The sequence below is a fragment of the Taeniopygia guttata genome, chromosome 4A (assembly GCF_048771995.1).
Source record: "Taeniopygia guttata chromosome 4A, bTaeGut7.mat, whole genome shotgun sequence".
Classification (NCBI taxonomy): domain Eukaryota; kingdom Metazoa; phylum Chordata; class Aves; order Passeriformes; family Estrildidae; genus Taeniopygia; species Taeniopygia guttata.
This window is the reverse complement of record NC_133029.1, coordinates 16,750,897-16,777,098: the sequence shown is the minus strand read 5'-3', so window position 1 is coordinate 16,777,098 and position 26,202 is coordinate 16,750,897. Positions and strand designations below refer to the sequence as shown.

The window sequence follows — 26,202 nt, the reverse complement described above, 5'->3', positions numbered from 1 at the left end:
CTTGAGAGAGTCAAGTGGGACAAGGACACCTTTGGCTGAAAAGACAGAGATTTAGGGCATCACAGAGGAACCTCCCTGCATGTAGTTTCTCTCCATATCTCTCCTTCTCTAAGGACACTGTGTGAGGAAGGCCTTTTTGCTTCACAGAGTCAAAAGAAAAAGACTTATCTAACAGGTCAGTAGAGTCAGTCAGTGCCAACCACTGTGGTTAATCCAATGTCAAATAGCAAATGTCAGCAAGAAAAACTCAGGATTCACTTGGTCATCCCAGTATGTAGAATCCCATATCTGTAGAATGATATTCGTGTTAATGTTTTGCCTTTAAAAGGCATGGAAAAAAATATATATCTGCTGTCTTATTAAAGGATGTTATGTAGCGTGCAAAAATTAAGAATTCAGAAGATAGGAAATGTCAGGTTTATGGTATTTCATGGCACTTTTTACCTAAATCTACTTTATAAGTGCATTTGATCAGACCTTTGATCTTTGTGGAGTCTGTGAAGACAATAGCTGTGGGGAAATATTTCAGTCGATATTTGGGCAAGGCTTATACATGTGACAAAACAAGATTATGGTTTTTCATCCCCAGATTTGTCTTTCTGAGACTCTGCTGTCCCTGAGGAGAACGAGCAGCTCTGGAGCTGGATGGAACTGGATGTGGATTGGGATTGTGTGGACTCCAGCACCCTCTAATGGTGCCAGCACTGCCTCCCTGTGCGTCCCTAAATCCTTACAAATCCTTTCAAACCGTGTAATAATGAGAACAATTCTGCTGCAAATGGCCAATTTTTCACTCGGTGGCAATTAACAGTTTTGTGCTATTTTAAACAGCTTTAATTGCAATCTGTGCTGTCAGACCCTGTTGCACACTCCATATATCCTGCCCATATTTCCACATTAAATTAGGATAAAATGTTCTAGTGGGGGATGGGACAAATGAGAAATCGGAGTGAGCAGATGCAGGTGATGACTAAGAGCAAACAACATCCCGTGTGCAGCTTGGCAGGGCTGGTACTTCTGGGTAAGACAAAAAAAAGCTGAGAAACCTGACAGGAAAAAGTCAATCCACTTTGGTTTAATATTAATGGGAGGATAATTTTCAACATCTAACTTTTGTCTGAGAGCTGAAAGAATGTTCAAACAAAGCTCCACCTGCTTCATTAGAGCTCTGCTGATTTACATGAGTATGTTCTAGCAGTTTCCTAATTTACTTTCTCCACTGCAAGGTAGCATCCATGGGTTATGTAGATAAAAGAAAGGTAGAACCATTGGTGCATGCACAAACTCCTGTGAAATGCAGGAGTCCCAGTACAGAGCTGCAAAATCCTGCTGAAATAACAAAAATGAGCTTTTCCTGGGGTTTCTGGGAAGGTGTTAATGTGTAAATGTGGTGGCTTATCCCACATAGTGGAGAGTTCTTAATGCTTCTAACAAAAATACAACTTGCTCGTAGGTCAGTGCCAATCCTCAGTGCATGATCCAGCAAAGCTTTGCCTGGCTCCTCTGCACGAGCTGGGGTGCAGCAATTCTGATAGAAAGCCCAAATCTGGTATGATAACATTGAGCATTTTAGATTAGATTTATCTCCTTACCTACAAGTACAGTGTGTGAAAGGCCAAGATGGGATTGAGATAGGGAGGGTTGCTGTGTTTTCCTACAATAAAGGACAAAAACGGGCCAGCCCGGGGGCTCACAAGCTTTTTCAGCTCAGCAGGAGCTCAAGAGCCAGCCAAGGTTGGGTTTAGTTCCCATTTTAGCTCATGGATTATCAATCTTCTTGGATCTCTGTCACTGATAAGCAAATCCACATGTAACCTACCCAGACATAAATTTGTCTGACAATTGGGTCACACCTTCATTTTACATGCCCTGGCTTCAGAGTCATTTGAAAAGTTGGCTGTGCCCAAGGTTTGGCTTCCTGCAGTTTGCAGGGCTTGTAGCTGACTTTCCCCACAGCTCCAAGGCTCATGTGTTACCAGCTCAAGCAATATTTGGAAATGAACAGTCAGGAAGTAACTTGTGCAATTTTGGTTTTTGAATCAGAATATAATTTTGAAATTCAGACAGTAACTGCACTGCAAAGACAAACTGCATTTGCCAGTTGTGGTTTTTTTACAGGACAAGACAATTGAGCATTTTCTACCATGAGTGATTTTTTTAAAGCATTTTCTCACAGGAAAGAGCATCTCATTGAAATTGGTAGATGTGGGGTTTTATGCAATTGTTGTAAATACTGGCATTTCTTTCCTGATTTCTACTATTTCCTGATTTATTTTAGCTGGTTTTGGACCAGTGCCAGAGCCATCTTAGCTGCTGTCAGCCTTGGCCTTCAGCTCTTGGGGATGAGTGTTCCCTGGTGCCCAGAGTGCCACTGTGAGTCACCACCGTCTTCCTTTCTTTAATCACACAACAATAAGGCTCAGTGGTGATGAGCCTTATTTAAATTACCCTAAAGCTGCTGGGATTTGGGGTTTTTTCTGCAGTCTGTGGCAGCAGTTTTGAACAGCAGAGTTACACCGTGGCTGCAATCACAGCTTGCTGAACTCTGCAGAAGTGTCCCTGTTGAAGGTTGTGGGAAATTTGTCTTAGCAGGAAACTGTTCATGGTCAGGGTTAAATTTAAAGATAGGGATGTTACTTAGGATTATCCCACTGTTGTAGTTCCTGTGGAGCCCAATCAGGCTGCACACCCAGAGAGGTTTCTCTCTACCTTTACAATTGGCTGAGGGTCAATTTAGATTTAATATTTACTTTGAATAACCTGTGCAGTGTTGATTTCTGGAAAGGGCACAAGGTGCCTTATCCCACTTATATCTCACTCCAGCTTTTTCAAATGGGGAGCTACCAGCAACACATCCTAAGAATCACAAGATTTAAGGTCACCTGATTGTTTTGTTTCAAAGAGCTGAGATTTAGGAATCTTACCTCAGATGAGCTCATGTTTATATAACTAGTGTCACCTGGAAGCCCAGGAAAAAAGAATTTTGAAGATGATCCATGTGGACCTTAGAGCACCTAGAAAAACTGGCTGTTGAACAAAAGGAAAAGTCTTAACTTTATTTGCAGAGGCTTTATCTGACGCAGTCTGCTCACTTTTGTCTGTTCCCTTGCTGTCTGTTGGGAAGGTGCCTTCCTCCTTCACAGGAACATCAGGAAAAATGTCCCATGGATGTGCTGTTCATCCCATCTGTCTCAGGAGAGGAGATTCTGTGAGTTGCTTCAGGGAGTGATCTAACAAGAGTGATTTTTAAATCCTACTGATTATAAAATGTATTGCTGGCAAGAATACTCCTCAGCACTTACACTGGGGGGAAGGAGGGAAAGCAAGGGGACACTCAAATCTTCTTCTCCTAAATCCTCAAAACTTGGAGTGCATGTGTTCTAAATCCCCTTCCTGAATCTCCTGGGAGGAGGTTTTTCATATATGTGTGTGTGTGTATATCTATAAATAAATTTCTAGTTAAGGGTTACATGCAGCTCAGGCCAATCTATGTCAACCTGTCTGCAGGGCACTTTTGCTACAGCAGGGGCTATCCAAAATCTTGGTTAAGTTCAACCACCCATAAAAAATTAAAACAAGTCCCAAAAATTCAGGTTTTATATTAAAGGAAGAATTTTGTAGCCTGGAGAAGAGGATAATACTGATTATAAAGCCTGAGCAGGGTAGAGAAGAGGTTAAGACAGCTGTCACCTCAGTAGTGAACAGATTTTTGAAAAAAACAGAAGTTGTAGATCATATCCATCTTAAAATATTGAGAGAACTAAATATGGAATTACAGGTGTGGTCTGAGGATTTGTGGGTGATGTCTTAATTCATTGATCTGGGCAGGAGAATGGTAAATGTGGTGCCTGTAACCAAAAAGAGAAAAGGGATGGTAGAGGCAGCGCAGCTCTGAGTGTGATCCCATTAAAGGAAGTTTTAGAACAAATTCTGAGGGGAAAAAACCTTACTGAACAAAGAGGTGACCAGAAAGTGTCACAAATTACACCAGGGGTTTGTCAGAAGAACATTCTGTCAGATCATTTATTCTCTTGATGAGAAAACTAATTTCCTTAGCAGACGTGTTAGAGTGGAGCTAATTACCTGGAGCTGCAGCTCAAATCACTGAGAGTGGGAATGAGGAGATTCCTACCAGAATTCAGAGTGGGTTGTGGAGCAGTATGGGGCAAGGGGGTTCTTTTTGTTTTCTTTTTTTGTACATTAAATGCCACGTTGGAGAAGGCACTCCTTTTGTTCCACGAGTTGTCTGGAATCTGATCCTCCCATGGGTATTCCATAGTAATAAGGGAATATCACATATATCTTCACGTGTAGGTTTGTGTTTATTTGTTTATTTATTTATTTACATACTCCTAGGTGCGTGCTGAGGGAATTGAAGGCAATGCCAAGCTCCTGTCTGAGCAGAGGACGGGACAGCGCTCCGGGATCCCGGGATGGGGCGGGATGGTGGCACCGCGGCACCACAGCGGGTCCGTCCGGTGCCACCTCCGTGTCCCGGCACAGGGCACAGGGCACAGGGCACAGGATGGTGTCCAGACAGCTCCGGGGTATCCCCAGGAGGAGACCCCACAGCCTCTCTGCTCAGGCTGGGCACAGCCCAGGGAAGTTCTTCCTCACGTCCAGCTGAAACTCCTGAGCATCAGTTCCTCTGGTGCCCCCGGAGCAGAGCCTGCTGCACGCTCTGACACCTTTTAGACATTTACGGATGAGCCGTCTCCTCCCGAGGCTGCTGAGCCCCATCTCCCTCAGCCTTCCCCTCAGAGAGGCTCCAGCCCCGCCATCACCGCGGCAGCCGCGGGTGCGCTGACAGCGCCGCAGGTGTGCCCCACAGGGCTGAGCAGGGCGCCAGCAGCACGTCCCGCCGCCCGCAGCAGCTCGCAGGGCGGGCGGGTTGTGAGGGGACAGCGCGACCGGAGCGCGGCTTCCCCAGCACGGCTCCCTCAGCTCAGCTCGGCTCCCTCATTGCATCCCCCTCATCGCATCCCCCTCAGCGCGGCTCCCTCAGCTCAGCGCGGCTCCCTCATCGCATCCCCCTCATCGCGGCTCCCTCAGCCGGGCCCGCCCGCCCCGCCAGGGGGCGCCGCCGCGCGCAGGCCGCGCAGCCGAGCGCCGAGCGCACCGGGCCGGGCCGCGCAGCCGCGCGCGATGCGCGGCGCTGAGGGCGGCGGGATGGCGCTGTGGCGGGGGCTGCGCTGCTGCCGCCGCGCCTTCGCTTGGCTGCCCGTGCTGCTCATCGCGCTGCTCCTGCTCTGGTCCTACTACGGATACGTCTGCGAGCTCTGCCTCGGTGAGCGCCCCCGCGGGGCCCGCCCGCCCCAGGCCGTGCCTCGGCGTCGCCGGGGCCCCCGCGGAGTTGCGGGCGGGGGGCGCGGCGGGCCGGGGGCTTCGGCCGTTCTCCTTCTCCTCTTCTTCCTCCTCCTCCTACTCTTCCTCTCCTTCTCCTCTTCCCCGCCTTCTCCTCTCCCCCTCTTCCTTCTCTTCCTCGCCTTCTCCCCTTCTTCCTCGTTCTCCTCCTCTCTTCCTCCTCCTCCTCCCCCGGCTCCGCGCTGTGAGCGGGCCCCGCGCCCGCCGCGGTGTCCGAGGCTCGGAGCCCGGCCGCGATCCGTGCGCAGGGACAGACGCCTCAGTCCGAGTCTTGCTGGGGTTATGGGGGTTTGGGGGTGCTGCCCTGTTCTCCGCAGGGTTCATGCCCCACCGGGCTGGGGGTGCTGCTGTTAGCCACGAGCCCGTGTTCTCTGCGTCCCTGGCAGCAGGGAGGTGGCGTTTGAGAGGGTTGGGAGGGTGATCCCACTCTGAAAGCCAGCGCTGTTGTCATTTGATAACGTCCAGATGTGATTTATGAGCTAAACAGTAACAAACATCAGTCTGTGCCCTGCCTTACAATCGTTTTATGTTTATATTCTGAAAAGGAAAGAAATAGTTTGAATGGGATCGCACTCAGGCATGGAGTTGTTACAGTAGCACGGAAAACACTGCATTTTGGAAGAGGAAGTTTTATGCTGGCTAGTAATTGTATATTTAACCTAGCAATTTAACTGTATAGTAAGTTGTAAACTTCCCTATGTTTTTTATTTCTGGTTTAGTGTGCTACTAGAAAAAAGAGTTGCCAATTCTTGTGCAGAGAAGAGCTGGAAGCTTGGATTTGTGAAATTGTGAGAAGGAAATGTGGCTCCTCAGGACAGAGTGAGGCAGATAAACGGAGCCAGAGGTCCCAGAAAGGATAGTCTGAGATGGTCCTGGGGCCCGAGCTGCCTTCTGGTGCTGCACAGCAAACGTAAATCAGGTGTTTGTTAGGTTGGCAGTGCAGTGAGATCTGCTGTTTTTTTCTCAACGGGAGCTAGAATGAAATGCAGCTTCTGTGGTCTGTTTTAATCAGCAGCTTGGCAAAGTCCCCAAACACTTCATCACATTTATCCCATCTCTGAGACTGTGGGCTGTTTCCTTCGAGAATTCACATAGGATGATATCTCTGAGGTGCATGTAACTGTCATTAGAACATGTGACAAAAAACGTGGAGCATTTTCCTGAAGCGCTGTCAGTCTTCTGAAATGTGCTGTGCAAATTCAGTCCTACTGAGCACGGGCTGATGCCAGGTCTCAGTGCAGCTGCTGGAGGAGGCTCAGGTGATCTGAGTGAGGTTTGGATTTGGGCCGTGCTGCTCTGCAAGTGCTGGTTCAGTTGGCAGGATCTCAGCTTGCTGTGTGGAATCACAGCTTAAATTCATTCATTTGCCCACACCCACCTGGTTTTTTTTGCTCCGTTTCTCTCTCATCTCCTTTATTTGCCTGTGGAGGAGTTTATCCATGCAGAAGTTGAAATTACTGAATTATTTCAGGATTTGAGCATGAACTGTTGGCCTGTGCTGTTACTTGCCAAGCAGCATGTTGTCTCACTCCACATTTCTAACGCAGCAAGGCTTGCTGAGCTGGCTGCCTCTTCTCAGCTGCTGGGAGCCTGTAAATAGTGAGTGCTTTGTCTGGAATCTTGTTTGCATTTTCAGCTGTGCCGAGCGCTGGAAGTGCTGTGGGGGTGATGTCTGGGAGGCATCTCTGATGCTGGGTTTGAGCTCTCAGTGCTGGGGTGGCCAGTGAGTCACAGGAGGGGACTTCAGTTCTTGTTTGGCTGGTGGTTGCTGCCAGGCTGACAACAATGATTCTGCCACAGGAACTTTTATATCGTTGTGTTTGTGCTCTTGTCTCAGGTAAATCCTTAGCCAGGCCCTGCTGCAGGTGTGGTCAGGAGGGAGCCAGGCAGTGCTTGTGAAAAGCTCATCATAACTTGTTTGACAGCAAACCTAAGGAGAAACTAAAGTTTTCCTAACAATCTTGTTTACCTGAAATTGAGACACAGCAAAGATTCAGTTTCTTTTTACATCTACATTGCTGTGTGTCACAGAGCTTTGTTTTCCAAGCAATGCTCTATCAAAATATCACAGAACTCCCTGTTTGCAGTTCAAAGAAACGGTCCTTGTCTCTTCTGTTAAACTTGGATGCTGGCTTTTAAAATAACAGATGGATTTTCAAATAGTCACTACAAGAAGGCATTGAACAATGCACCTTTTGCTGGTTGCTCAGAGGGCTTCTGTTAGTAGGGGCTTTTCTCTCATTATGGTGAAGTAAGAAGGGGTTGTAAAATTTCTGCTGGTAGGTAGTGTAAAAAAATTAAGTCATTACAATTGCTGACTTGGTCAAAGCTGAGAAATTGAGAACTTTTTAATCCTGCAGATGCAGAAGTGCTTTGGGACAGTGCTTACAGTGCAGGGTCAAGACCACCTGGAGGCCAGCAGAAAGCAGCTGCAAGTATGTGGTGAATGCAGAGAGATGCAGCTTGGACAGGTGCTAGAGGAGGCCTGGTGATCTTCTCACTGTCGCTGAGGATTGCTTTTATCATATTTCTAATGCAAAATATACAGAATATATTCTATAAGCAGGGAAAACAGCACAAGGAAGAGTGACTGAACATCTTGCTGTGGGTGTGTGCGTGAGTGAAGAAGAGTTGTTATGGATGCTTTAGGTTTGATGCTGAACTGTGGGCTCTCTCTTTGCCTCTTGAATTTGAACATTTTTCCTAAAATGGCTGTATTTCACACAGAAATGTTAATTCTCACAAACTTCTCTGGGATTTATATTTCCTCTGTGGACACATGTTTTTTTTTCTTTTCCAGTGACTGTGAGCAACCCAGTGGAGAAAGGTATGTGTGATAATTTATTATTTGCCATTCAACCCTCGTGTAAAAGGACTCACAAATGTTCTGGCTGAGATATCAGAAATCTTTGCTGTCATTTTTTTAAAGATACATCCTCTTTCAGTGTTTCCTTCCTGTGACTGCACCCTCCTGAGGTCCTGAGCATGCTGCACCTCCTGGGTGCACTGGGAAATGCTCTGTTTAGTCACGGTCTGGGCAGAACATGGAAAGGCTCTGATCCCTCTGACTCTTTCAGGAAAAGCTGTGTGTGTCTAGGCACACCCAGACCCCTCTTCTCCCTTTCCCTTTCACATTTCCAGAGCTGATTTTACAAGCCAAACAGAAAACACTAGTTCCCATCTGCAGCCCACCTGGCTTTTTTCGCTGTTCCATTTGATCTTTCAGTGAAAGCTATTTTGGATAAGCTTTCTCTCTCAGCTCTGGTGCCCACTGACAGATCCTGAGTCACAGCACAGTAGGATTGCTCATTGACACTCTTCAGACCGGTGTGTTGGTGGAGGTAATGGCCATGTGCTAAGAATAAGGAGTCAGTGGCTGTTTTAATATTTTTCTCCTTTCCTGGAGGTGCTTTGGATGCTTTTGGCTAATCCAGGTGTTCTCTTGGTGCCTTTCTTCTTTAGGGGTTATGAAGGACAGAAGTAGGTGTAGTGTAAGCTGTTCCATGAAGAGCAGTGCCAGTTGACATTTCAAGATTATCCAGTAAATTCTCTTTCCCCTAGAAAGATAGAGCAGTTCTTATTTTTGAAATTGCTACAGAGAAGCTGCAGAAAGCAGGATGTTAATGACTACTTAGCAGAAGAAAGTTAATTGTTGCCTAATCTGTTAGTGCATCTCCAGGTTAGCTTCCTTTAATGTGCTGATAGGCTGATCAACAAAATTAAACCTGTTGCAAGATTTATCTCCTTCCATATTAATTAAAAATGGCTCAGCTCCACCTGTAGTGTGAGGATAACATCTCAAACCAGCTTGGAGCATAAGAATGACTTAGCTGTGATTCACAGCTCCTTCCCACAGTCCATCACATCCTTGTGAGATGTGTCCCATCATTTCCCATCTCTTTAGAAAGTCTCACTGATGCATTTGACCTTTTTTACCAGTTTTCACACAGGAAAAGAAGTGTTTTGACATAGTTAAGAAGTGTTTGAATTTTTGATTTCTCTTTCCAACTAGTTCTTTTAATCTTATTTTCTAGAATTTGAAGCTTAAATGAAATGGGGGAATGAGATTGTTATTGCAATGAAATGATGTGTTTAAATAAAACTAACATGTAACTTTGATAATGCCTTAATGAGTTGAGTGTTAAAGTAGTCTGTGCAGCTGAAGGACAGCTCCTTTGGCTCCCTGTCCATGGAATGCCTGCTAATGCCAAAGGCTCTGGAATCAAGTTTGCACTTTGAAGTAAGACTATTCTGACACTGGCTGGTCTGCAATTTTTCCTCAGTAATTTGAAACCCTATTTTGCTCAAATTGAGAAAAATTTTCCTGATTTATTGTATCAACTGTGGCAAATGTAAAAGGTGTTTAATAAGAAATTTGGCTTTTTCTGGTGATGTAAAGGTTATATTATTCCCTCTGCTCTTACAAGAAGAATGCGGGGCAAGAGTGGGCAGTGCACACTCTGCTTCCCACTGCTTTTAGTAACAACTGAACCCCAGTACTGGGAGGTCAAAATTCACCTTTACACTGCTCAGCAGCAGCCAGTTCTGCTGGATTTGTGCCTGGGATATGGCGAAGAGACAGGAATCGTGTCCTTCCCAGGGATATGGGGTTGTCACCTGCCCTGTGGGACAATTCTCTGATAGCTGCATCTTCGTCACCCACAGAATGGGATCAGGTGGAGCAGGGGAGGCTCTGAGATTGGTCTCTCCTGAGCTCTGGATGCTGCTGACCCTGAGCCATAAGGTTTAGCTGGACTGCAATAATGGGTGGCACTGGATGGACATCTGTCTTTTCCTTCTTCTTTTTTTTTTTTTTTTTTTTTTTGACATTGTTGTGAAAATTTTTAATTATGCCCATCATGGATGAAACCTTTCTTTAAGAAGTCATTACTCTGTTTCTGTTTTTTTTTCTTGTTTTGTTTCTAGTGGCCTATCTTGTAGTATTCCATATTCTCTTTGTGCTCTTTGTGTGGACGTATTGGAAGTCTGTTTTCACTCTCCCAATACAACCAGGCAAAAAGGTAAGAGAGCCAAAACCTTTCATTCCTTGCAAAACAAAAGAACAGATGTTAAAGAGAACTCAAAAATCCTTCAGTCTAGTTGATCTGAAGAGGAGAGTCATAGGCAAATGTGTCTTAATTCTTTTCAACCCAGTATTTACTTTGTCATGTTGCTTGGATTACTAGATTTACATTTTTTTCATATTTTGTTTTACCTCTCTATGAAATACTAATGGAACAGTCAGATTAGGCAACAAAATGAGGTCAGTATTTGTGTGGCACTCCTAATATACTCAGGCTTGCTCTGACCCTGATTACAAGAATGTAAATTTATAAATAACAACTAATCCCAGTTTTAAACATTTGAAAATATAAAGGTTCTTGCTCACTAGAGAGATACTGAATGTGTTATAAAGGAGAGTAATGGTATTCATTGAGGGCAGCAATAGGAGCAATTCTAGTAAGTTGTTTTATGAGCCTTAATTTCACTTTTTCATTTCTTATTGCTGGGTCTCTCAGTATTCTGCCTCTCCAGCACTCACTACCTCCCTTTGTCTTCTTAACAACCACATTTTCCCACTGCATTAGCCTCAGGGGTGGGAGGTAGAAACTTTCCAAGCTGACCCGTGTTTGAGATGCTCTCTGCTCCGTGGCTGACAGCTGCTCTGGTGCCTTTGCTTGCAGTTCCACATGTCCTACGCTGACCAGGAGCGCTACGAGAACGAGGAGCGGCCCGAGGTGCAGCGGCAGATCCTCGCCGAGATCGCCAGGAAGCTGCCGGTGTACACCAGGACGGGGAGTGGAGGTCAGCTCAGCACGGAGCCCAGGCCCACACACACACCCCAGCAGCAGCCTGGCACCCAGGGCATCCTGCTGAGCAACAGCAGCCCAGGCACCCACTTACTGTAAATGCAGCGAACCCAGTGGGAAGAAATGACAATGTCTGACTCAATCCAGAAGGCTGAATTATTTCTTTATTATAACTATACTAAAATACATTAATATACTATATAAAAGCAGGATACTAAAACTACACACTACTTTCTCTGACCCTCTCTTGAGAGTCCAGCCCCAGGTGGGTTGGATTGGCCATCAGGCTCAAACAATCCTCACCAGAATCCACTCAAGCACTCACTCCAGGTAAACAATTCTCCAAACACCTTCCCCATAGGAAAAACAGAAATTGTTTCCTCTTTCATTTCTCTCTGTGCACCTCTATGAAAATCCTGAGAGGGAGAGAAATGTGCTTGCCACACCCACTGACTCCTGCTCTCCCTTGCTCTCAGGGAAAACAAAAAAAGCCTTGAACTCTCTAATTCAGTGCAGTTCCAGGTGCTGCCTTTGAGAAGCAAGATGTTACCCTTTGAATTTACAGTCTGAAAGCCCACATGTGCTGTCTGTATTTAGAAATAGTAATAGAATAACCAAATCTGTCATAATTTTTACTTAAAATGGAGTCTGGCTTAGAGATGCAGGACATACTTCTGTGACTAGTTTGCTGGACCATGTTTAGTGATTAAATGCCTGCTGCACTCCTTTCACAGCTTAAAGACATCTGTGTTCATATTGGAGGCTCTGACCTGCTCATTTCTGTCAGGCAAGCCAAAGAATTTTGAAGCAGAGAACTGGATTAAAAAGGGAATTATCAAAATGAAGTGTAGGTAGTAAATGTGGATGCAAGCATACAGCTTTGGTTTGTCACTTTTGAGCTGGCTCTATGGGTTAGGGTAGGTTTGGGATAGATGTTAGGAAAGAATTCCTTCCTGTGAGAGTAGTGAGGCCCTAGCACAGGTGCCCAGAGCAGCTGTGGCTGCCCCTGGATCCCTGGAAGTGTCCAAGACCAGGCTGGACAGGGCTTGGAGCACCCTGGGATAGTGGGAAGTGTCCTTGCCTATGGCAGGGGGTGGAACAAGATGAACTTTAGAGTCCCTGCCAACCCAAAGCATTCCATGAGTCTGTGATTTTATGCTTTCACTGATTGCTGCCCCATCTGCAAGTCTCCATCAGAACTATGAGTGTTGCTCAGCTGATTGTGATCTGCAGCAAACACCAGGTCACATGCTGAAGTGAGAGAGGAAAGAAAAAGAATAGTTAGGAAATGAGCACAGTCTCAACTAATTCATGAAAAGTGAAGCACTTTTCCATTGTCTTGTGTTAATTTGTCTCTGATTCCAGGGATTCGGTTCTGTGACAGATGCCAGCTGATCAAACCTGATCGTTGTCACCATTGCTCTGTTTGTGCCATGTAAGTCACAGGTTGTCCTTCACCCAAGTGCAGTCACCACAAGGTTTTGGGAGTGGGCTGCCCCTTCATCTTTTTACACAAAGGGGTTCCCCAGAGTCTGTTCCAGCTGCAGCCAGCAGTGCTCTAGGGCAGAAATCATTTTTGTGTCTCTTTATCAACACAAGGTCCTTGAAGACCTAGTTGGTCTTCAAACACTAAGAACTGTTCCATCTTAAAATTATATCTACCTTAAAAAACTTAAGAGACAGCATCAATTTGAGAATCTGTTGTATAGAAACCTCACAAAAATCAAAGTTTTGCTGTTGATCTGCAGCTGGTAATGAAGTACCAACTAAAATATTCCATTTTTCTTTTTTGTCCTTTTGCAGGTGTGTGCTAAAAATGGATCATCACTGTCCATGGTATGTCCTAGATATTGGTCTGTGGTTTTCTGAAAAGAAAGGCTACTTTAGATATATTTCTGTATGCCTCTCATGTCTGTATGCCTCTCACATTTTAGGCCATCCATCTCTTTAGTTTGGGACACTTATAAAATAATTGCACTTTGAAATTGCCTGAAATTAAATTTTAACAAATCATTCACATTTGCTCCATAACCCATGTCTAAAAATGCTATTATATTGACAAAATTTAAACCCCAACTGCTAATTCACTCATTAACTACTATTCAAATTTGAAAGGAACTCTAGCTTAGCCTTTCCTTTGGGCTCTCAGTGTTTCAGCTGCACTTGGGGTGCTTCCAATAACAACACTTGCATGTGGATTGTTTCTGGACTGGTGCTGGTCAGAGACAGTCTGTGCAGAAAGCTGCATGGAATAAATGAGCTTTACACCTTTCAGAATTGCTGCCACTATATTTCTTAAATTCCTCTTTTTCTTTAAAGAAAAAAAGGAAGATTTAAGAATTCAGAAACTACACCAAACATTTCCCTACCTGAACCTTCCTGGTGATCAAAATTGTAGAGGATTTTCCAAGCCTGAGTTCTGACACAAACACACACTGGGGTTTTTTGTACATCCCCATGTTCCTTTCTAGAGCTGTCCTGTGCAGGGAGAGTTCTCACTAAGTGTGGGGTTAATTGGGCTGTATGTAAGCAAACAGGCAGGGGTGAGGCGGCTCCTGAGGTTTGCAAAGGAATAAAGCAGCACAGAACTCCCAGCTCCGATTTCCTTGGCAGACATGACACAGACAGGAGGAACGAGCTGCTGCCTTTGGGATCCATTTACCTGCGGCACCAGCCTTAAAACAATTCCAGCACTCTGAGCTGTGCTTCTCCTCGGCCCACGGGAAGGGTTGGAGTGAAAAGCAGAGCCGCCAGCTCTGTTCCCTTTCGGCCACTGAGGGGAGCTGCTCATTGGCAAATTCGGTTGTGTGATCCAGGGCTTTCAACCCCCTAGAACTGCTCGTGCTCTTTATGTTACAACCACTGTGTGCTGCACCAATCCTGATTTCAACTTTGCTTTTGTCCTCCAGGGTGAATAACTGCATTGGATTTTCTAACTACAAATTCTTTCTACTGTTCTTAGCCTATTCTTTGTTGTATTGCTTGTATATTGCTGCAACAGTCTTCAAGTATTTCATTAAGTATTGGACAGTAAGTCATGAAATCCAGTTACTTTTTCATCTCCTGTCAGTCTCGTGGGCTTTAGTGACTCTCGGGGCTTTGTTGCTCTCAGGCAGTGGAGGGGCTGCATTTTCTTGGGAGGTGTTTCCTGGGCCCTTTGGGAGTCCACCTCCTGTTAGATGTCCCAAATGTACAGAGGAAGAAGAGAGTAGCCTTCAGGAATTCAGGCTGTAGATGATTTTCTGGCAGAGGGGTTCTATCCCTTCCCTGTCCTTGTGTTTGCCTGGGTGTCCCTTGGAAAGTTTGGCATTGATGTGTAAGATCCTGGCAATGATGTGTACATATTTACTGAATAGGAAAAATGGGTCAAAACCCCTTGTTCATTTTCTAAGTCCCGTAGGCCTCCTTTTTTAATTTAAATACAGTGACCCAAAGGAGGCCTTTATACAGTTGGTTGTTTCTATGCAAGCAAGAGCAGCTGACAGCTCCAGTAAGACACTGGCCCTTGGTCCCTAGTTCTGTCCCCTCTGCTCAATAACTCTGTATGTTTGTGTTTAAGTCCCTTTGCTGTGCACCAGTTGTTCCCCACGCTCAGCTGTGCTCAAGGCACAGCCGTGAGCCCGGGACGTCCCCAGAGCCTGCCTGTGTCACTGCTGGGCACTTCTGGCACCTGGCTCTTCTGCTGCCGAGGGAAAGGAGCCTTTCTTCTGCTTGGAACATCCCACTTTGCTGTTAAACTTTCCCCATCCATCTGTGCTCAGTTCTAACACTCCCCAGTACTGCAGATGTGGAGGGCACGTTTCTCTGCGCTTACCTTGAGCACGGTGCAGAATTTTAATGTATGCACAGGAAACTCAGCAGAACTTAAAACAGGGCTTCAAGAGCCCCTGCCTGTTAATTTCCCTCAGGCACAGGGTGCTCTTCATGCCCACCTGGACAGCTGTGATGGGCTGGCTCAGAGCCATACAAGGGTTAATAACACCCCCCACTCTTTGTGCTGTGGTACAGGAGGGGAAATGAACCACATTCATTTCTTTGTCTCTTTTTCCTTTATATAGTAATGTTCACTTTTGTCTGTAAAAGTTTGAGAACTCCCAATAGGAGTTTTAGAATTATATTTCTAAGTACAAATAATTTCCATCTTTAATTTGTTCCTATTGCTTTCCTTTCCAGGGTGAGCTGACCAATGGACGTTCCAAATTTCACATCCTTTTCCTTCTCTTTGTGGCGATCATGTTCTTTGTAAGCCTCATGTTTCTGTTTGGCTACCACTGCTGGCTCGTCAGCAGGAACAGATCCACTCTAGGTAAGGCTCTTTTGTCTCTTCCTTCTAGTAAGACACACCAAAGGTGCTGTAAGAAGGAAAAAAGAGAAGAAAAAAAGCATTTGTTCTATTTCTGTACATTCCCGCTGGTTTATGAGGGGAGGAAGACATAAGATGTTGGTACAAGCTGCAGAAAATTGTCACTGCAAATGAGCTGCATTTATTAGCTGGTGTGACAAAAGCTTTGTTAGGGAAACCAAAGCCCTAAAGTGTAGAAGTCCAATTATAAATGTGTTATGCATATGTAAAACTACATTTGCTGTGAAATGAGTACAGCTTTTGAGGAATAATGGTTTGTTATGCTCCTGTGCTGGAGTGCACCCCTATCAGCTTGGTGAGCTTGGGAAACCCAGTGTCCATCTTTACTGATAAAGGCAATGAAGTTGTGACTGTAAAATCAAAGAAATTATCATCTAAAATTGTATAATTTTGCCAAAATTTCTTTGCTTTTCCTCAGATAAATGTTCAACTTTCAAAGCTTTTGGGATAAAGTTCTGTAACAAAACAGACACTATCAAGAGTGAGCAAATATTCTGATTATATCAAGTTATTTACTTCAAAAGTAATTTCATGGGGCACTGAAGCTCATCTATCCCAATACATCAGGCCTGTGCAGCAGCTGAGAAGGGAGATCAAACTGTTCCTAAGACACTCAAGGCTCTTCTCTCCTTTTCCTAATTTTATGCCCCACCAGAGCCCAGAGTTTATTTGCATTTGTTTGTCCCTTTTCATTATGACATTAACAAACGAGGTGATTTAAATCTGCAGTGCCACTTCCGGAATATGCACTGAACACCAACCTACTTCATTCTGCAGAATTTTTTTACCTAGAAACTTTTCCCCTCTGAATTTCATCAAGTCCCACAGGAATATATTTTAACTTCATTCTCTGGATGAATTGTGGGTTGGTGTGACTGTTCTCTAGCTTCAGTTGCACAACCAAATTCCTGCCTTCAGTTGGAAAGTCTTTATAGGCTTTGTAAAATGGGGAGAATCATTATTTTGAAACTTTGTACTGATAGATCTTTATAATCTGTTAAATCATGTTGTCTTTAGATGGTTACAAGATGCACAACCCTGTTTCACAGTGTTTGCTATTGATTTTCATTTTTTTCCACTGAAATTGCCTCTGTTTGCAGAGGCTTTCTCAGCTCCAGTTTTTCAAAATGGCCCAGATAAAAATGGATTCAATCTTGGCTTTGTGAAGAATCTCCAGCAAGTGTTTGGGGAAGAAAAAAAGCTCTGGTTGCTGCCTATTGCCTCTAGGTAAGTAGCCCTACTAAAAGCTAAAGTGGTGGAAGCTGATGGGATTACAGTTTTTCACATTTTGTGTCCAGGTTTAGGTCACAGGAAAGTGGGGGGTTTTATGTCTTTCAGTAAGAGTGGGGCCATTTTCTACTGAGTGTCAGTCAAACAAAAGTGAGATTTCTGCCCTGAAGAATCTGTGGGGAAAATTGATAAAATTTATACCTATTAATTGCTTTGTTTTCATAAATGTTTTCCCTAGTTCCTCTGTCACTTTTAACTGCCCACAAGTTAGTTTTTCCAGGGCTTTTTTTCTGTATTCAAATTACTTGATCAAATTAGCACATTTACCTTCTGCTAAAAATAACTTGATTCCAGGCCACAAGTTTCAACTTTTGTACTCCAGACACCTTGAAAAAATTGAGAACCAAAATGAAACATAAACCTGGTACTTTTCAAGCTTAAAGATGATTTTAAATAAACATGGGAAATACAGACAACAGAAAATGTTGCAGAAAAAACGTAGAGAAATTGTCATCTTTTAGAGTCACTTGCTGCTTTTGCAGTGTCCCTCTCTGCCTTTTTCCATGCAGCCAGGGGGATGGACATTTTTTCCCAATGAGAGCCTTGAGTGAAGCTCGGAACCCTCTCCTGACAAATGAGGAGCAGTGGGAAGAGGATGGACTAGACGAAGAGCCTCAGGGTAAGGAATTAGTGAAATTACTTTCCTGACCTACAGTGGCCAATAAATGAACTATAAGAGCTAATCAAATAAAAAAACCTGTGTTGGTTAAGTCCCTGGGCAGCTCAGACTTGATTAATGAGCCCGGACTAAAACTAAGCTCTGCTTTGGAAACAATTCTTTCTCTTTTTTTTAGCAACTTTCTACTTGCAGGTGGATGAACTTAAAAGATCAAGGGTTAGAGAAACTGAAGCTGGCACAGACTGAGAGTATTTACATGTAAATGTTGCTGCATGCAGCCCAGTTTTTTGGGATGTAAAGTGGTGCCCACAAGAAGGAGAATACTTAGATTTTTAAAGTGTATTTATCCTCTGGGAGTGTGTGAAATCAGGCATGCAAACACCTGAGTGCAGGGATACATTTAGGAAGCTGCTTTATACTTTGTCCAGCTTTATTTCCAGAGTAAATTTACCTGCTCTCCCTGGATGGTTCTATACATTTTGGTACTTGCACAAGGTAACACAAATGAGTTTTAAAACCAACAAAAATTTGCTTTAAAATAGCAAACTATGGCACTTCTGTGAATTTTTAATGATGCTTAAAATAACTCCTTTAGGAATGACTCAGAGCTTCTTCCAATTTTTACAAACTTTAAATTCTCTGAATAAATAATTAATTCTTCCATATGAAAACGGTTCCAGTGAGGTGATTTTTGGCTAGATCAGCCTCCAGATTATGGTCTGGAGCTTATATGAAGTCTCCCAATTTATAATGCTTATAAAATAACTGACATTTCCAGGCAGTTGAACTGGATGAGCACTGTGGGTCCTTTCAACTGAAATATTCAGATTCTCTCTTACACAAGAGAGGTAAACCAGTAAAAATATCTAACCAGAAAGATCTGAAATGTTCCATTAAAATTGCAATTGTCCTTGTGGCTTTAAAGCTTGTGACTCAGTTATGAAATAAATAAAGCAAATAATAGAGTAATCTCAGTTAAAAGCAGCTGTTCACTTCTTTCTGACAAGTGGTTGTCTTTTTTTTTTTTTTGTAATTATCCTTAAAAACACAATCCCATGCTTAGTGAAAAATATATTCTCAGTGGGAAAACCAGATTTATTTGCCTCTAACTGCTTTGGCTTTCACAGGTTCTGGTGAGGCCTCATCCCTTGCCATAGAAAGAGAGACATAGCAGTGTGAAAACACAGTGGTGTAAAGCTGGATCAGAAAGGTCAGTGTTTCTTTCTTTATTTCCCTCAAAACCACTGCTCTGCAGGGAGTGGGGAGGTGATGTGGAGCAGGTTTGGACTTTAGCAGAAAAACATTTCTCCAGCTTGCCCAGAAATCCCTTGTTCAAGGGGCTCTGGAAGGAAGCAGAGGCTCTCAGAGGCCCTGGGCTGGTGTGGCACCGGTGACAGCAGAGCCACAGCACTCTGAAGGGGAGGACACCCACCCTGCAGCTCCCCTGGAAAACATGACTTGGACAGGGGCAAGATGGAAATCCTGGGATCCCTGGGAGGTGTGGGAAGGTGCAGGTGAGGTGTTAAACTGAAGATGGGCACAGCCAAGTTGCAGCTGGGGATACAAGGAGGTGCCTTGTACTGTCACATCGGCTGTCACTCTTCTCCAGGCTTCTTCTCCCCCTGGGAAAGGTGGGTCCCATCTTTCCAGCTGGGGCAGGTGCTGCTTCCAGACCATTCCTGCTCTGCCTCCTGCTCTGGCTTGGAAAACAGGAACAGTGCTGGCCCCACACAGTCCTGTTGTCCCAGGGGAATGGAACTGATTCCAGCAGCATCCTCTGCTGTCCCACTGGCAGGAGGTGGAATTGCCAGGTGGAGTTTGTCCCTCTCAGCTCCAGGCAGTCAATATCTGTGGTGTGGCAGAGCCCTGCAATCCCTGCCTGGCTCCCTGGCACACAGGGCCCCTCCACACTGCTAGCAGGGCTTCTGGCACAGTGTAAGAGTCTACCTTGTTCCACTGAGAAAAACCCCAGAGTGTTTTTCTGTCAGCAGTGCGGGCTGCATCCTGCCATCCCACCAGGGCAGGCAAAATTAGCATTTTCCTGTTCTTCATGGCTTTAAAGTGACTCCCAAAGCCCAGATAAGCCCTCAATCCCTCATAGCAGCAGTGCTATGGTTGCACATTTGCATTTCTTTAAATTTCAGCTTCCCTCTCAGGAGCCAACATCCCTTCTCTTGGCAAGGACTTCAGTTTTGAGGAGCAGAAAACTGGTGGATCTTCAAGATGAGAAAACATCCTGAAGTATTGTCTGATGGGAACCTGCATTCCAGAGTGCTTCTCCAGGAATCCTGCTGTCCAGATGTCCCAAGGCTTTATAAATTTCAGTTACAGAGTTAACAGAACAATTTTACAGAGTGATTCTGGCCAATCTTCTTTGGCCTGCTCTCTTTATTTTATAAATATTATATATTTTTTATTCAAAATAGGTAAAAATGTTGATGCAAGTGCATTTCCAAAGGCCTTTTCATTTTGCAAACATCAGGGACTCGAGCTCTTGAAATTCTTCCAAGCCATAATATTCTTGGGGATTTATTTTGAGGCTGATTCTCCAACCTTCTCTGACAAGTGGCATTTTCTAATGTATTTAAATTCTGAGTCAGTTCAGCTCAATGCAAGACAGACCCCATTAAATCTGGCACTAAATTGGTAGCTGAATGTAAGAGTGTTGAAAGCAAAAGTGCTGAACATGCACATGTACATGTGCAGCTGTGAATGAAAATAAAATATTCACATTGGCAGTATCAAGATTCAAGAATATTGTGGCCATAGATTATTTAAACATTTTTAGGGGGGTGTTATTTTCTTTGCGTTTGGGTTATAGTGCTCTTGCATCCTACTTGCAGGCTCCTAAAATGCAAAAGAGAACTTCAGACAGTCCAGTTGGCATTAATTCCTAGGGCTAAAGTATTATCTCATTCCTGGATCAGTGTTTGATGGAGATTTGTGTGTTCATGGAGTCAGGAAGGAAGATGTGACTTTGAAACGTGCACTGAAAGTTTGGCTCCAGGAGTCATGCTTGGAGTTTACACTCCTCCTGGGTGGCTTGAACCCCAAAATGCTGAAGACACAATTGATACATTGAATTTTTTCAGACTTCTTCCCAGCTCAGTGCACTGACTGGCTTCAGAGGTTTCTGCACTAAGAGGTGATCTGATTTGTTTCTGCATTTTGCTGCATTTGTAGTCAAAGAGGTGTATCCCTGTTTTGTTCTGGGGAATGGAACTGAGACTTGGCTGGCTGGATTATGGATATTCTTCTAGACCTGAGACCTTTTTTTAAATCTGCATGATTCAGCCCAGTCCATCATTCTTGTTTGAATTAGGTGCATGCTAAAAGTATTGGTGTACTGCCTCTAAGATAACTTAGTACCATTTTCTATCCCATTTTTGTGTTTCTTTATCAGCCCACTGGTGTTGGCAGTGACTACAGGAGCAGCTGTGCGTGTGTGCGTGTCAGGAGAAAGGAGCTGATGAGTGAGTCTGGTGATGGAGGCTTTGCCTACAGACTAAACCCCTTTTTCCTCCGTTCCTCTGCTACTGCTGCCACAGGGAATGTGTCCGTCAGCCTGGAGAGCTTTGCAGAGGTTCCTTCCCTAAGAGAAGGTGTTTCACTCCTGGCTGATCCGTGCCCTGGGGACAGGGTTTTGTCCCTCAGCCTGTGCAGTTTGTGTGGAGCAGGCAGTGCTGGCCTCCCTGGGATGTCCCACTGCTGAATTTGGTGGTGAAGGGCCAAGGTGGGCTGGCCCAGGCTCGTGTGGGTTTGTGTCTCTCCTCAGGGTGGCCCTGAATACTGAAAATGATCTTGCTTCAGCCGCCTGAGCCCCATCTGTTGAGTGGCTCTGTCACCAAATGGCTGCTGAGTGCTGGAAGGGTTTTTCCTGTCAGTCTAAAGCTGCATTTCGAATGTAAATCTGGTGTTGGACCTTGTGCTGTGTGGGATGCGAGGTGGCAGCTGAATGAATCCCCTCATTCCTGGAAAAATCTGCTCTGGAGGGGGAGCTTGAGAGGATGATGGCAGCTAAACACAGCCAGAATTTAGCACCTACAGAGGTGCTATTTGTGCCTTTAAAGATTTTCAATTCCTTGAATATAAAACCAGGAAGGTCATTTGGTGACCTTCTGTTTCATCCTGCCAGCTGAAGTGTATTTTTCCAGAGCTTGTGTGGATTTACAGAGTTTTCTGAGCAGGTTATTGTGCCCTTCCTGGGTTTGGTTCTGGTTACAGCCCTGCCATTATTTGCGTTGTTTCTGTGCCAGGGCGGCAGCAGCAGAGCTGTGCTGGAGCTCCCCTGCCTGCTCCTGCTGCTGCACTGCTCATTGGGGAGTACAGAAAATCAGGTTTTGTCTTCTAATGCTAAGGCAGATACCTTTATGATGGCACAGGTACCAAGCTCAGATTGAGAAAGGGTTTAAAATGTTTCCAAGTAACTTTTATACAGTCCCTTTTCCTGTAATTAATTATGGTCATCTCTTCCCTTTCCTTCAAAGCAGCTCAGCCTCCCATAGTTATAACAAATCCTTGTCCAGGTAGAAACAATACAAAGTTTGTCACTTCAGAGGCACTTCTCAATATCCACACATCAGATGCTGGATGGCTTCATGAAATGTGAAAGAAATGCAAAAATTGTGTTAAATGAGGCAGAACAAAATGGGGAAAACCCACATGTCTGAGTGAGCAGCTCTATTTTTTTTCCCTTCTGCTCACTTAAGGTGATATCCTTATTTTACCCCTGGCCTTTGTCCTTTTTATGGTGAGTAAATGCACTGGAAAAAAAGAAGTTCCTCAGGCTGCTCTGGTCACTCTGCAGGTGACAAAAGAGAGAATATTCAGCCCAGTGTGTGACAGTTTTTTTTAACCTGCAAATGGCTCTTCAGGGATTTTCCATGCCCTGATCCTCATCCAGAGGCTGTCTGCCATCATCAGTGTCTGTAAGGGCTGTATCATCAAACCTCTCCCCTACCTGCCCTGCCTCCATCCCAGCATTCCAGGAGTGGGATTCATTGTCCCAGGTCCCACCAGCACCAAGGACACTGCAGCTGTGGGAGCTGCCAGTGACTCCAGCTCATCCTGGGTGCATCTCACGCTGCCTGTGCTGCTGGCCCAGCGTTCCAGGCACACCCTGAGCGCCCCATGCACCAGGAGCAGCTGAAGTGTCCCCAGTGGGACTGCCACCAGTGTTCACTGTCACTCTGGGTGTGTGCTGCAGGTGCAGCTCCAGTCAGAGAACCTGGAGAATTGTTGGGGTTTGAGTCTTAGTGCTGGTGTCACTTGTGTGGCTGTAGGGATTGCTGAAGGAGCTCCACTCCAGCCTGGAGCAGTGTGGGAGCAGCAAGGCAGCTGTCTGAACCCCCTGCAGGGGCTGTTGTCCCTGCTTAGCACTGGATCTGCTCTACAGCTTCCTCAGCTATGAGCAGCTTTTCCAAGTGGTGGCACCATGGGAAAGGAGGGAACTCTTTTGTTGGACTTTACTGTGATGCCTCCGTTGTTACCCCTCTGCTCCTGGATTCATCCTCTAAAATAACTGACCACTAACAGCCACCTCCTCACCTCTTCCCCTTCTCTCCCATTTCCATTCAGGTACAAAAACCCAGACAGAGCATCATATTGATGTTTCTCTGTGTGCAACTGTCCTAAGTCCAGTCCTGGGCCAGCGAGTCCTGCCCAAGGAACCAGGACTTGTGCAACCCTCACTGCACCACCAGGTTTCTCTTGCCGAGGTAGAAGTTTTTGGAGTAGGATAATCTTGTTTTCCTTCAAGCAGGGAGCACATCTGTATGTTTGAGGAGGCTGTACCCAGTGTGTGTGGGGTGCAGTCACTGGTGAGAATCAGGAAGCTTCCAAATCACTCTATGCAATGAATGTTTGCTTCCTGGGACAAACAGGAATGGATTCAGCAAAATCCACACCAGCTGCAGCTCTGTAGTTCTAGATGCTGGTCTGGACTGAAAGCACAACTTCATTCATAAAGTCCGTCATGTGATATGAATGTAAAATGTCAAGGGGAAAAAATTACTGGTTTTCCCCTAAATTTAGCTATGAAGAATGATGTACTGAGCAGTTACTCTGTACAGAGTTACTCTGTGCAGAGCTGTTGGACTCATGGAAGGGTTTAATTAGCAGGGGGAGGAGCCACTGCTGACCTTGTTTATTAAGCCAGAACTAATTAACTCAAAAGGTCACATTTTCATTTCGGTGACTCCTGTGGTACAGATTTCTGAAATATATCCATAGTACTTGAAAATACCTCAATTTTATTGATATTTTTCCAATTCTAACAGTTTCTGTTTTATTACAGAACACTTGCAAACCTAAACTCATTCTGAACTGACCAGATCATTCAGATCACTGAAGGTGTTTGCATGGCAGAGGGGCTCTGGTCTGGCAGACCCTGCCCTGGCTCTTCCTGCCTAGTGCTGCATTCCTGCCCCAGTCACAAACACTGAGCTCACACCCACTGCTGCAGGGTTTTAGTCTCTTGTCCTTTTTCCATCCCACTTTGAGTCCTCCCTCTTCTTCCTGAACATGCAGTTAAATGTTTTCAGCTTTGAGCTGCTTGTGCTGGTTTTTTGGATACTGTGAAGGTGAGTAGGTGTCATTTTATGCAGTTGTGCCATGTATTTTATTTGTAATTAATCTCTGTTTGTCAGGTATTGATTTGTGGTTCCCATCATCAGGCCCAGCTGGCTTTGCTTAGAGCAGGATCCCACTTCCTGCATTTTCTCTTTCCTAAAAGCCTCATTTCTTCATTCTCCAGCTTCCGTTTGGGATGTAAACCTTGTGAAATAAAATGTAAGTTTACATTTCAAATACAAGCCTGTAAGTTGCTCATGCCTGCATGCTCCTTAAAATACTATTTTTTTCTGTATGAGGTTTTAAGATTTACAGCAGCATTTGCAAAACTTCAGTGGGTAACAGCCATTGTTTTAAAGACAGAAATTGTGTTAAGGAGGGGGATAAAAAACACAACGCCAAAAATTTCCAAAAAAAGGACAAAGGGATCATCTCTGCTTCTTGTTCCAGCTGTGCTTGAAAAGAAATGCCTGCTTGCATTCAGTGCTGGTGTCAGATAGCCCTGGGAACACGCAGGTACCTCACCTGAGGGCTTCCCTGCCCTTTCAGTAATTCCTGAAGCACTTCCTTGAGTTCAACCTTGGACTAAATCCCACGGGAAGCCTGGAACCAAACAAACTCAGCCTCCCCCTCTCCTTTCTAACCTGGGGAAGCTGTGTGCACCCCCTTCCCAGCACCTCCCTTGTAAGAGAAACAGGCCAAAGTGAAAGCACTGGTGTATTTCCCCCACACCTTTCTCTGGATCCAGGAGCCTCCAGGACGTGTCCCAGAACTCCCTCAGCACCTGGAGTGCTGCTGATGTCATGAACTGCTGGGCTGGTGCAGGTGACCTTCCCTGGGAGGGACAAGGCTGTGACTGAGAGCTGGAGTGAGGAGGTGGAACTGTGGCTCCTCTGTTCTCATGTAAGTCCATTCTTTGAAATTACCTGTACTATGGAATGGCTTCGTGCTGTACTCACAGAGCTACTCCAGAGTGATTCCAAATCCATTGCTGGAGTAGGAACTTTGGGTTAGGAACACAGGAAATAGGAAAGGTCTTGTTATTTTATAAATTTACAATCTGCCTGCTCAGATGGCTGCTCCTCATCTGCAAATGCTGTTTGTGGTGCAAATGGGCCCCTCAAAGATAGAACTGAGCTAAATCTCAGGGTCAGAGAATAGCAGAGCCGTGGTGGTGTCAGTGTAGCAGGAGGGTTTAACTCCCTCCCAGAAAAGCCAGGGGGCTTCACACACTGTCAGATGGGGCTGGAGCAGAACCCCAACTGCAGGGGCTGCTGTGGGTCAGGGGGAGCCCTTTGGGAGCTCCTCTGGGGCAGGATCAGCACTGCCATTCCCCTTGGAGCTGACAGAATTGGGACACTGCAGCACTGCCCTGGAGTGGTTTGCAACTGCACCCAGCTGCTTTTTAGGAACCCAGCACGGCCTGGGGCTGGCAGTTGTTCCAGTCAGAACGGTGGCCTAATACACATCCCTCCCCACTAATTCAATGGGAAGTAATTACTTTGCAAGGAATGTCACACCAGATTGCTGCCCACCTTTGGGGTGTTGTGTTCAGGAGTTTTATGCTGCTGCTGCTGGCATTGAGACTTTTGATATCAAATGGGTTTTTACAAAAGCCTTGGATACTAATTTTTACTGTCAAACCAATGCTCTGACTATGCTGATGCTCTGTGGAGTTTCATTGGCATTTTCCAAGTGTTTGTACAGTTTCTACAGCTGAATATCCTGTATGTTCTGCTTTGTTGTTTTTTATTATGGTTTATACTGCACAGCAGGCAAGGACTGCATTAAAACCATTTTTGGCTAATTCATTAGACTTGTGAATGGTTATTTCCTATGCTCGGGCTAAACATTCTTTCTCTGGAAGTGTTACATAACTTTAATTAACTGGAATTACTGCTTGTAACAGAAATGGTTCTTAATCTATGACAAAAAGATTCGTTGGTGCGGGCAGCCCACACCTCAGCACTCCACTCACCCGATGAGAGGTAAGGACACTGCCTTGAGACAACATTCCCTAATCCTGCAATTGTAGAATATGGAGATATTTTAAAATAATGGTTTCTGTTGCATTTATGGATCTCTCCAAAGTTACAGTAAGGGGAGGTACTGGCCAGCTGGGTATGGTGTACTTGATGCCAGAGGATTTAAAGAAATAAGGGATTTGGCTGCAGATCGATGTTTAA

At 45.0% G+C, this 26,202-nt stretch overlaps 1 protein-coding gene across 2 annotated transcripts; it reads left to right on the top strand.

Moving 5' to 3' along the window:
• The first annotated feature begins 5,104 nt into the window (after positions 1-5,104).
• Positions 5,105-25,827, top strand: ZDHHC15 (zDHHC palmitoyltransferase 15). 2 transcript variants are annotated; one of them, XM_041716217.2, is made up of 12 exons: positions 5,105-5,287; positions 8,165-8,191; positions 10,291-10,385; positions 11,049-11,169; positions 12,540-12,609; positions 12,978-13,010; positions 14,084-14,204; positions 15,348-15,480; positions 16,638-16,764; positions 17,337-17,446; positions 18,574-18,656; positions 19,603-25,827. In XM_041716217.2, the coding sequence occupies exons 1-11, from the start codon at positions 5,146-5,148 to the stop codon at positions 18,615-18,617; spliced, it is 1,023 nt and encodes a 340-aa protein (XP_041572151.1). In that variant the 5' UTR covers positions 5,105-5,145; the 3' UTR covers positions 18,618-18,656; positions 19,603-25,827. The 2 variants fall into 2 exon arrangements, with proteins under 2 accessions (XP_041572151.1, XP_030128742.1); XM_030272882.4 differs by having other exon boundaries at positions 5,106-5,287; positions 19,591-25,827.
• The last annotated feature ends 375 nt before the right edge of the window (positions 25,828-26,202 follow it).